Source organism: Leptonychotes weddellii, chromosome 2 (assembly GCF_054177405.1).
Source record: "Leptonychotes weddellii isolate Sample4059 chromosome 2, ASM5417740v2, whole genome shotgun sequence".
NCBI lineage: Eukaryota > Metazoa > Chordata > Mammalia > Carnivora > Phocidae > Leptonychotes > Leptonychotes weddellii.
This window is the reverse complement of record NC_138370.1, coordinates 122699697-122711868: the sequence shown is the minus strand read 5'-3', so window position 1 is coordinate 122711868 and position 12172 is coordinate 122699697. Positions and strand designations below refer to the sequence as shown.

General features: G+C 43.7%; 1 protein-coding gene across 1 annotated transcript in view; it reads left to right on the top strand.

Annotated features, from left to right (window-relative positions):
- The window catches only part of SHROOM3 (shroom family member 3), a 242243-nt gene that overhangs the window by 214475 nt on the left and 15596 nt on the right, over nucleotides 1–12172 (top strand). Inside the window, exons 6-9 of the mRNA XM_081813144.1 lie at nucleotides 22–433; nucleotides 6044–6117; nucleotides 9911–10810; nucleotides 11976–12169. Of these exons, the coding sequence (XP_081669270.1) occupies nucleotides 22–433; nucleotides 6044–6117; nucleotides 9911–10810; nucleotides 11976–12169 (1580 nt within the window). The remainder of the gene's footprint in view (nucleotides 1–21; nucleotides 434–6043; nucleotides 6118–9910; nucleotides 10811–11975; nucleotides 12170–12172) is intronic.

Sequence of the window (12172 nt, the reverse complement as noted above, 5' to 3'; positions counted from 1 at the left end):
CCTGCAGCCTGGCCCCGCGGCGCCCGAAGGCCCCAGCCTCGCCTCGGCCTCCAGCCTCTGCTCCCTGCGGGAAGCCAGTCTGCAGCCCCGCAGGGAGGCCGTCCTCCTGCCGGCCGCAGCAGTGGGGGGCGCGGGGGAGTCCCCGCGGGCCCCCAGAGATCGCAGCAGCTCCTTCGCTGGAGGCCGCCTCCTAGGGGAACGGCGACGTGGGGACCAAGCCCCAAGGGAGCAGCTCGGTGGAGCTAGTAACTATGGACCAATGAGCACCCAGAGGGTGGACAGGACCCCTGGGGAGCCCTCCGCGTGGGGAGCCGCGGCCAAGAGGGCTGGGAAGTCCATGTCTGCAGAGGACCTGCTGGAGCGCTCCGATGTCCTGGCAGTCCCTGTCCATGTGAGATCACGGTCCTCGCCCACTGCAGACAAGAAGTGTCAGGTAAGTGCAACCAGAGGGTCTTAGAATGGGGCCCTTCGGCCCCAGAACTTTTGTGAGGCTCCCCTATCCCCCTGCTTCTCCCCACTCTAATTTTACTGTTATATGCAAAAGGGTAGCATTTGTTTTCATGGAGTGATTTCTTTCTCCATGCCATGATACCCTTACAGAGATACAGATATGTAGATACATAGAGTTGTATAGATATCTGTGTGTGTGTGTGTCTGTGTGTACCCTTCATTTTAGGAAGTTACCCACCTCTCAGGGCAAGAATGCATGGTTAGGAAAAGTTAGGGATTATCTTTTTTGCTGGTTTGGTTTTTTTATATTCATGGAATAGAGACTGTCTCAGTATTTTAAAGATTTTAGCTTTGCACCCTCTGTTTCTGACTTTTACATTTACAAAACAAGAATTATTAACTCTAATAAGTTATTGGCTATCAAACTCCTGGCCTTCAGCTAAGTATGCTTTACATTTGTTATCTCATTAAGCCTCAATCCTCCTGTGTAGGATATTGCCCACATCAAACCTATCTGAATTCTTGGAGTGCACCACTTTGGTGAGATAGGAGAATCAGACTTTCCAATTCTCACATAAAAGGATTTTCTAATAAAGATTTCAAACTATTCAAAGATTATGAAGTGCTTTCCACTGAAGATTTCAGCATAGCTAAGCAATAGAACCTGAGCACTAACTCCCAGGAGTCTACTAATTGCCCTAATTCTTAGTCACTCCTTGCTGCGAGTGCACTGCAGATCAAAGGCCTACCTCATGGTTCCCTTCCCACCTCAGAAGATATTACGAATTCACATCTAGGTCAGCACAGGGGAGAACACTCCTCCACTGTCCCTTCTCGCATTCTCTTTTCCCCAGCAGAGAAGTCAGTCGTTTAGCAAGACTTTGTAGAGCATGTGTTGTATGAAAAGCACTGTACTTCGAGGTTGAAGGAAACACAGAAAGACGTAAGGCTCATGCCTTTCTGGGGTTCACAGCTGAGCAAGGAATATGATGAACTTCTATATAAATGACACACAGGACTAGCGAATGCTTTGGGAGCAATGATAAATAATATGCTATGGAGGGGAGAGTGATTAATTCTAACTGAGGAGATCTAAGGGCTTCTCTTGAAGGAGATGGTATTTGAACCAGGCTGTGAAGGATGGGTAAGATGTTAACAAAGGATTGGGGTTGGTAGAAACAGCTGCAAAGAAAGAAAAATTCAGACATTACTGCCTGAGAAGTTTTTTGCTGTACTGCTTCTGAAACAAAATACTGTACCCATCTAGATATTTTGTTTCAAAACACCCAGAAATACTTTCTCTCCAGGATAAATGCACAAAAAATTGTATAGAGGCAGTCCTCCACAAGCTTTCACTGACCATTTTCTTCCCCTCAGAATGAAGCACAGAGCTAATTTCTACTCCTTATCCTACCACTAAAACACTTAAAATGTTTGATGAACTTCAGTAGCATAACGACCCCAACATTAATTTTTCTTCCCATGTTCTCTAAAGAAAAGAGAAATGTTGAGGTGAAAACTAAGTCATATTCGGCTATTTATTTCTTACTATATTTCATTATTCTCCCTTGGGGAATTGGTTGGATGGCTCTGAATGTTACTCTGCTTTCTCCCCAAATATTGAGAAAGTGGTGAACTGGGAAATAAAGCTAAAACATAGGTGTAGGGAAATGACGAAATTCCTCCAAATCCCAGCTGAATACGTTATTTGAAAAACTTTTAGAAAAGTACAAAGCATTATTTACATCCTCTTCAATATAGAGAATACCATATTTAGATATTTAATTTGGGGACTCTGATGCCAGAAGGGGAATATTTTCAAAATGAAATACTTTCTCTGTGCTGCTTTGCTCCTACAAATTCTGAAAACAGATTACCAGCCCCCAGATTGTAATTGTGCCGGGACTATGCTCTGGAACATCCTTCTCCCATTCTCCCACCAGCAACCAGACCTTGCCTGCCCCAAGACCTGGTCCACGGCAAGGTCTTCGCCTTGCATCTTCTTCATATAGCCATCCTCTACCCTATTTGTAGAACTAGTTAAAAAACAAAACTAGTCTCTACACAATTACTGTGGTTCTTATTTCAGGATATTGTATTTTTTTAATGTGCATGAATTCTAGAGACTTTACAATTATTATTAAGCTTTAATGAAGGTATTCAATAAGAATTTATCTCATCCCAGCTTTAGAGAACTCTGAGAAATTAAGTAACCCTGCAGAAACTGTCTGCCTACTAAGTTAAAGCCAAAATATGAAGTCGTTTTCTGGGGCTGGCTCATTCCATGGCATCCTGAACAAATGTTCCTTGCTCCTGCCAGCCAGATGCTTATAGAGCAGGATTTTATAAGCTTTTGACAAGGATTCAGTTCCTTTTCAGAAGTCCATTAGTGAGGACAGTTTCTGCCTCCCAGACAAGGTCAACATGGAAATCAGTTTCTCTGTTTATACAAATTGATCATTCTTGCACCTAAATAACTGCAGAAGGCTGCCACCACTCGTAGCCTGAGACCTGCTCAGACACTCAGGAGGCCTGGGCCTCTCCTTAGCCAGCGATGGTTCTCTCTGAAACATGCAACCTTTTACTACTTCTCTCTTAATTCTTCATTTGAATAGTGTAACTGCAGAACAAATGGATATTAGTGATGGTGCTGAAGGACACATCAAATTCTTGCCTATTTCCTACTTTCTATGAAACTTTGGAAAACTTAACCTTTTTAAAATGGGTGGGCCCTGAAAAAGCTGCCAGAAAATACCCAAATATTCCTGCTTCAGAGATGAAAATTTACACCTATTCATTGCATAGATTTAGAATCCAGCAAAGGCTATAAAAAGAAACCTTTGGAGAAATAAGATTTCTGGCTGGGAGTTGCTTTTTCCAGATGCTGAGTTAGAGGTTTCTCTGGTTCTCACTGTATTTACAGAGACCTTGGTTCCTGATATATAAGATATTCACCATGTGATGGTGTGACAAACATTTAATTGCTGAGGAAATTGCTTAGTTCATCCCACAGTGTTGGATATAGGCTTGATTCTGTAGAATGCAGCTTGTAAATCATTTTAACACCCCTCAGGAAGCACCCATTCAAGCTTGTGCATAAACAGAATCACCTTTCCACAAAATGTGAAGTTACAAATAACTAGTAATAATAAATGTCTACTGTGTATGCACCAGTCATTGTTCTACATGTCTTATAAGCATAAAAATAATCCTCACATCTACACAAAGAAGTAGATACTATGGTTCTCTCTGTATTACAGATGAGGGATCTGAGATACAGAAAGGATGAGAAATTTGCCCAAGGTAGTGGGAGGGAGGTTTTTGACCCCATGCTGTCTGACTCCAGATTCTGCAAGTCACTATACCATACTCCCTCCTTGAATAAAAAAAGACTGGGGGAGGGAGGAGGCAAGAGTTAAATATCTGAAAACTTCAAGCCAATGAATTGATTTCATTTTAACATTTACTGATTACTGTTATTCACATTTAAATAAAATTTTAAGATTTCTCAAATGGATTCCTAATTCATTTTTGCAGATACTTGGAAACTGATATCCAAAGTAGATGAATACTATCATCATCATATTTCACTGGCCACAGAGTTAGTAGGATATCTAACTCCGAACCCAAAGCAAGAGTGTAAGGATTGGGACTCAACTTTAGGTTTATAAAGTTTGCTATGCCTAACGAAGACTAAGAACAGGGGTATTTTTTTAGGTCAGTCATCGGAAGTCAGATAACTAACAAACACAAATAGACATTTACCCAAGTATCTATTGGAATATACCTCGTATTTCTCCCATAGCCATTGCTGTTTCCTAAATTGCCGTAAGTAGTTTATTTTCTATAAACTGGTAGGAAGTATAAAGTCTTCTTTGGCAGTGAATATATGCCCAAATCAGAACAAGTAAATGCAACAGAAACTGATCTCCTTGGGCTTGTACGAGGTTGGACTTCTGTCCAAATGATATTGTCATTGACAGAGAGTTTTCTTAATGGCCTATTAGTGGATCTAACTTCCTTTATCTTGTGCACACCCCCATAAATACCAACTTAAGCTTGATATTCTGGGGGCCAACTCATGTGACTGCAGAGGTTAAACTCCTTCTCATACTGAAATTCAAAGGAAATAAGAAAATGGGAAAATAGACTTAATTGTTAGTGGGCAAGGACCTCACAGGGGATCTAGAGGCATTCCCAGTTAATTGCACATTCTTGTCAAGAGGGGGGTGGAGTGGGGAAAGATTTTAGAAGGACCATAAGGTTCCATGGAGAGCAGGAATTCCCATTCCCTAGAGTGATATTTGAGCAAATCAGAGACGCATGGAACTCCTTTTTCTCAGAGTATTCAAATCTGATTGCATCCAGCCCAGCCTCTACTCACTTATGAAGATGCCAAGGACAGATCTTGGGCTTTGAAGACATCATGGTTTGAATGCTCGCTCCTCCACTTTAACTGTGGGTAAATACTTCACCTCTCTGAGCTGCAGTTACCTCCCTCACCTTAGTGTTATAGATTAAATAACAGAGGGACTACTAAGTTACCTGATACAATTCCAGGCACATAATTTGAGGATTTTAAGGTACTTTGCAGTGTCTGGGACTCAGTAAATGCAATAAGGGATAACTGTAGTTCACAATATTCACGTGTTTGTTTTCCCTTCAGGCCTACTACCACCTTTGGCTCTTTTTTTCTATTGCCTTTCAGTACTTCTACCACTGACTGGAACAACAACAAAAAAAAGTGGACAGATTAATGGTGAAATAAGTTGCTAAAACTAAGGGTAGGGATCAATATGGATTTAATTTCTCTGTTATTTATAAATAATTGAAAATTAAATGTATTATCAATAACAACATCCTTGTCTGCATCAAGACCTGTTCACATGGGCCAAATTTTATGCTATCAAAAACTCACCAAAAAAACCAAAGAACACCTCACCTATCACCCTTTCAGGAAACCAGTCTATATACCCTTACTAAAAACAAAAACAAGTAATGACTACCCCTGAAAAGTTACCAGAGTTACTGATATTACATGGGGGTGAGATGTTTTTTCCTGAAGGGAATATACTTCAACCTGATTACAAGCCAGATGCATATCTTTTCTCTAATTAGAACTCAGAACATTTGAGATTTTTTGCTAAATTCAATAAACGATCATTTTCCTTGTCATCTCCCATATTTCCCTATTGCTGTTTCAAAAGTTTGGCCCTCTGAAATAATTTTCATCATTATGTTTCAAGTATAGTGGTTATTCTGAACCCTGGAGGTAACTGTCATCAGACTTCTGCTTAGAAAACGTCTTTGTGAGGAGAGACACCTGGGGAGACAAGACTGAGGTGCAGATCCTAGCTCTGCCACTTGGGAAGGGTAACTGCTCTGGGCCCATGTCATCCTCACTGCTCTGGGGTTGACAGTGTTGCTGGGGCCGTGGGGGTGAAGTGGATAGTATGCAACAGTGCTGTGTTGGGGCCTGACACTAAGTAGTAGGCCTCCAACAAAGGTTCCTTCTCCTTTCTACCTCCAGCCTCTTGGTAAATTTAAATGCCTCTTTGTTGGTCATAATGCTGTGCCCTTCTTGTGTTTCAAGGATGTGGTTTTGGGGGAAAGCAACAGCTTTGGTCTTGTGAAGGATCCATGTTATCTGGCTGGCCCTGGGTCCAGGTACGTACATGTATTTATGAGGCCCTCTGCCTTATGAATGCTGGAGTTAAATGCTTCTCTTCTGCTCTACGAGAAAGGGAAATGTGACATTAAGATGTTTCGTGTTATTGTGTGCCGCCTTTTCAATTTGTCTAGGCCATAGGAAACGTCTAAATTTTTTATTTATAGGTGACTTTCTCTAAGAATGATACTTATTCAGAATGGGTTTTGATTGTGCACTAGGGAGGCAGTAGTTGACTTCAGTTAAGGTTAGCCTTAGAGTAGTTCCTGGAGATGCTCTTCTCAAGCATATCCTCTGGCTCACAACTGGGGCCTCACTTGTGTGGCTCTCTCCGGGTTCTGTGCACAAAGGATCAAGTCTGGTGACTAAAGCACTAGCGGAAGAATGAGCATCTCATGAACAGCTTCACAGAGCAAGACAAATTTATCAGAAGCACACGAGGTAAAAAATAAAGCTCCCAATCATAATTTTTAGGCACTGAGGGATAGGAAATAGGAGAGTTAGTTTAAAATTGCCATCAAGGGGTGCCTGGGTGGCTCAGTTGGTTAAGAGCCAGCCTTTGGCTCAGGGTTCGAGCCCGGAGTTGGGCTCCCTGCTCAGTGGGGAGTCTGCTCCCCCCTCCACTCACTCTCTCTCTCTTAAAAAAAAAAAAAAAAAAAAAAAGGCAGCCCATGTGGTGTCAGGAAGTGGGTATTAAGTTACCTTCTTTACTAGCAGACTTCCCCGGCTACGTGCTCTTGCTCCCATAGTTGTGCTTAAAGTGAAGAAAGTATTCAAGGTGAGGCTCAGAACTTTGGTTAGTTTCAGTGCATTGCTTAAAAGCTAGAGACAAGGGAAAACTGACAGTGACCTAGAGCATTGCCAAAAGAGAATTGTCTAAAGTCAAAGGTGAAACTCAACTCAACCACAAAAAATCAAATACCTCAATTACAAAAAGAACTTGAGTAGACATTTCTCCAGAGATGATAAAAAATGGCCAGCAAGCATATGAAAAGATGCTCAACATCACTCTCAGAGAAACACAAATCAAAACCACAATAAGATATCACCTCATACCTATTGGGATGGCTACTATAAAAAAAAAACAAAAACAAAACCGTAAGAAAACAAGTGTTGGTGAGCATCTGAAGACATTGGACCCCTTGTGCAAACATGACTACTAGGCTCCTTTCCCCCCCTCCCCCGCTGCCTACCACCCCTAATTTATAGCCTGGTAATAAATGTCTTTCCCCCCACCAAAAACAATTGTTGGTAGGATTGCAAAATGGTCCAACTGCCTTGGAAAACAGGATGTAGGTTCCTCAAAAAAAAACTAAAAAAAGATCTACCATATCCCTCAGCAGTCCCACTTCTGAGTCTGTATCGGGAAGAGTTGAAAGCAATGTCTCAAAGAGGTATTTTCATACCCATGTTCATAGCATCACTACTCACAATAGTAAAGAAGTGAAAGCAACAAAAATGTCCATCAATAGATTTTAAAAATGTGGTACATTCATATAATAGAGTATTATTTAGTCTTAAAAGGGGAATTCTGGCACATGCTACAATATGGATGAACCTTGAGGACATCATGCTAAATGAAATACATCAGAGACAATAAGACAAATACTCTAATTCCACTTATATAAGGCATCTTAAAGTAGTCAAATCCATAGAAACAGGAAGTAGAGGTGATAAGGGCTGGGAGGAGTTGTTACTTAGTAGGTATAGTGTTTCAGATTTACAAGAAGAGAGAGTTCTGGAGATCTGTTGCACAACAATATGGATATTCTTAACACTACTGAACCAAACATTTAAAAATAAGACTAGTAAATTTTATGTTTATCACATTTAAAAAAAAGCTATGAAGAAAAAAAAAGAGACTAAATGCTTTCAAACTCCATTCTTAAATGTTAGGATTCCTAGATACCTATCAACAGCTGTTTGCCTCTCACACTCTAGTATAAAAGAGACTCAAGGATGGCTCGGTGGCTCAGTCGGTTAAGCGTCTGTCTTCGGCTCAGGTCATGAACCCAGGGTCCTGGGATCGAGCCCCACATTGGGCTCCCTGCTCAGCGGGAAGCCTGCCTCTCCCTCTGCCTGCCACTCCCCCTGCTTGTGTGCTTGCTCTGACAAATAAATAAAATCTTTAAAAAATAATAAAAATAAAAGACACTCAAACAAAATCTTTTACCCTATCCTTTGTTCTTGAAAAAATACAATCACCAAGGAGACGCATTCTCAACCAGGCTAAGCATTTAACTCAAATATTACCTTCAAGAATACCCAATTTAAGTATGGTTCTTATAAACTAAGAAGATTAAACAAAAACTAAAAATACATCAACGTTTATTTGGGCTTTATTTTAAATAAAGGATAAATAATTATTTTGGTTTTTAGCGATGCCTCTCCTTTTAAAAAAGCCTCAAGATACAAATATAATAAAATGAAGGTACCCAAGTTAGTCATTAAAACAGATTCCAGTTATTCCATGTCCAATTAGAGGATGCTGAGTTTAAAGAATAGTTTATATCCTAGTCTAAACAGCAATTGGGCAGAGACATTGCTTGTTCAGCAGACATTTACTGAGAGGGTACTTTGTACCAAGTACTGAGGATACCAAAATGAATACGGAAGGAAAGCACCCAGCAGGTCCCCTGCCTTTGGATTTTCAGTTCACCCATTTGGGAACCCACCAAGAAGTAGAGTAGCCAATCTTAGATATTGAGAGGTTCCTGGTAAATAAACCGCCTCTACATGAAAAGGATATTTCAGAGGAAGGGCAAGTTTGCATCTGAGAGAGATGGGCCCCTTAACCATCTGCATGTATAATACAGAAAAAATAACATCACGAGAAGAGCTAATTTGGTCCTTTGCCGTCTTTCCCTTCCATATGCCGCTTTACCCTTGCCTGGTGCTTGGATGGTTTTATGCAGGCCTGTGCTGGGGCTCTGCCCGGGGACTGAACCACAGCTCCCTCAGGACTCAGATCTGCAAAATGAAAAGTTCCATCTGCTCTCCAGATTCACTTGCATATCAGTCAGGGAGCTCCAAATGTGGAATTTTCAAATTAGGATGGGTTTGCTGGAGGTTGGTTCTATGCTCACATTAACTTGCAGGGTAGCAGGCAGTGCTGCGGATTTCTGTTGTCCTATGGAACATAGTAACAAAAGTATTGGAAATTGTTGGGTTTGTCCTCAGAGCCAAGGTAGAGGACAGGGGTTTAAATTACCGTGTACCCTGTTTGCTCCTTATGATCAATCTCTCTCTCCAGAGATAATTGCTTATTAGCTCCTTGGGTGAGACTCTCCCCCTCCTTCTTACTTTCCATTCTAAAAAATGAAAACACTAGGAGACTAAGCGAAAATGGTAAATCCTTCAGATTCAGCAGCCCTCGCTGATGCTTTCCAAACAGACCTCTCCCATGGGGATCACACTGGGAGAGAATGAGGCAGCACTCTTTTCCCAAAGCAGTCCTAAAAGGGGCTGAAGAAATGTACCTGTTTCCTTTTAGATCCTGAAGTCTGCCCTGCAAAGCCGGGATATGTGTGCTGGGGGCGGAGGGGGCGCAGGGCGGTGAGCAGTGAGAGTGAGCTAATAATAGGAAATGCCTTGTGGCCCCAGGTCTACCATTTGACATTTTCCTGTAGGAGTTTATGCTTGTTTGGCATCTTTTTAAAACTCGGTTCTTTGTATGAGCAGCTTCTCTGGAATCCTTTTCCCTAAATGCTTTCCCATCTGTGTAATGAACTCTGGGTTCAGTATTTGCCCCTTTCTTCTGAGCCATAACCCTGTGTTTGTATCCTGCTCCAGGTCATTCAGTTGTTCAGAAAGAGGCCATGAGGACATGTCGTTGCTCAAACACCATCCCAGCCCTCGTTGGGGTGGTCCAGGCTGCAAAGCAGTTGGTGGTGCCTCTGTCCCCAGCAAATGTCCTGGACCCCTGGACCCTCAAAGGCAGGCTAGCAGAACAATGCCTTGCCCTGGGCTGCTCCCCACAGGAATGCCAGGGCACCTCACAGACAGCAGGGCTGCACCCTTGACCCCACTCAGCTCCGCTCTGCCTTCCCCTGCACCCTTGAGCTCTCAGGCTGCAACCGATCAGCCAACTGGAAGGGATGGTCCAATGGGGCAACAGCCTCTTCCGCCCCACACCCAAGCAGTGACCCACAGAAGTGACGGTCACGGCCTCGTCCAGCCTGCCAGTCCAAGAGGCCATGAGCCCAACAGCCCAGAGCATGGGATGGAAGAGGCAACAAGGAGGCGGGTCTCGCTGCCTCAGCGGCCTGCCCCGCCTCGGGTGAAGTGGGCCCACGCAGTCAGAGAGGACAGCCTCCCTGAGGACTCTTCGTCACCTGAGTTTGCAAACCTGAAGCACTACAAAACACGGCAGGCTCCTCCAAGCTCAAGCAGCACTCTTGAGGACACGCCTCTTGGGACCCCAAGCACTCCAGGGAGGCTCTCCCTCCGAATATCTGAGTCAGTCCTGCAGGCCTCCCCACCACCTCGGGAGGACATTGATGATGAAGTGTTCGTGAAGGACTTGTACCCCAATGCCACTTCCAGTCCCACATTTGACCTGCCCCCACCCCCACCGCCTCCACTGAGCCAGGACACACCTGTGAATAGCTTGGACGACTTCCCTCCACCTCCTCCCCAAGCTATGTATGAGGCAGAGCTGGTCAGTGAGGATTACAAGGAGCCCTGTACCAGGTAAAGTGGGCAGACTCTGTGTAGGGCAAGCCCCCCAGCTGAGGAAGGAAAGGATGGCCCTCTTGTGAGAGATTTTCACACTGCAGACTCCCCAGATCCTCCTTCCATTGGCCACTGGAGAGCCCTGGTGTGGAGATTTTCTATACAGTTAAGTCATGAAACTAGCAGAACGGTTTCATTTGTTTACCTTGGCCGGTCGTTACCATAGTACCCAAGACTAGCACTGGGAACAAAGGAACAAGAGTACTGACAATGAACACCAAAGCCCAAAAGGCATAGTTCACTCTATGGACAGGATAAATTCAAAGGGTCCAAATAAATAACATGCCTCTTCCCTGCTTGAGTTCTGAATCAGTTAAGAAGACAAAGGAGGAAGACATAGAAGACAAAAATACCACTTTTATTACCGATAGAGCTGATACTAGAAAATAGGGCTTCTCTGTGAGTGTACGTGGGCCTTGTGATGCTGAGGCCTAGCAGGTTTACCTGCCTAGTCTCAGGCCATGCTAGACACACACTGGGGGGGTGTGTGTGTGTGTGCAGGGAGACACGTGTGTGTGTGTGTGTAGGGAGAGACAGACATATAGGTTAGCCTAGAGGCAGCCTCACTCAAAAGAAAAAGAGGCTGGACTATGGACAGGCTATGGTCAGCTTTCTTATCAAAGTCACGCCATGTCCATCAGAAAGGATAAAGAATAGAGTGGTCAGTTAATGTGTAGGGAAAACCTTGTGAAAGCCAAAAGAATGGGTAGAAGCCCTTCCCAACAAATAGTCCCTGGGACAAGTGATCTCTGAACCCCAGAAGAACACAATGCCTCTGTGGTAACCCCCTCTAAACACCACAGGAATGATGTACCAGCCCTGCCCTCTGTTCCCCTGGACCTTTCAGAAAGCTCTGGAATCTCACTGCCACATTCACCAAAGCTGAATTCCTACTAGATCCATCCCCCTTAAAAAGTCACACAGCTTCCCTGTACCAACTGCTGGGCTGAGGAGAACGCCCTTTAGGACCCTGCAGTTTGGGGGGAATGATAACCTCAGAGGACTACCTTGTCCCCACCATTCCTCATGTGAGAAGCCACAGCCCTGATGTGGAAAACTTCCCCCTAGTCTTCCTACCTTTCTGCTGACTCCTCTCTTACCCTCTCTTTTTTAATATCCCTAGCAGCTCCAGCAAATTTGCCAAGGTGACAGTTGCCAAGGAAAGGCCCATTCCCGGTACAGTCCATTTAGTTGGTAGTCAGATACCAGCTTCCAGATCCCAAACTTCAATCAAGGTTTCAGAGGCCAACGAGACCAACCCACCTTCCAGCATGGGTGCTCTGCCCCAACTTGATGGGGCTCTTGGCAAGCAGCCAAGCC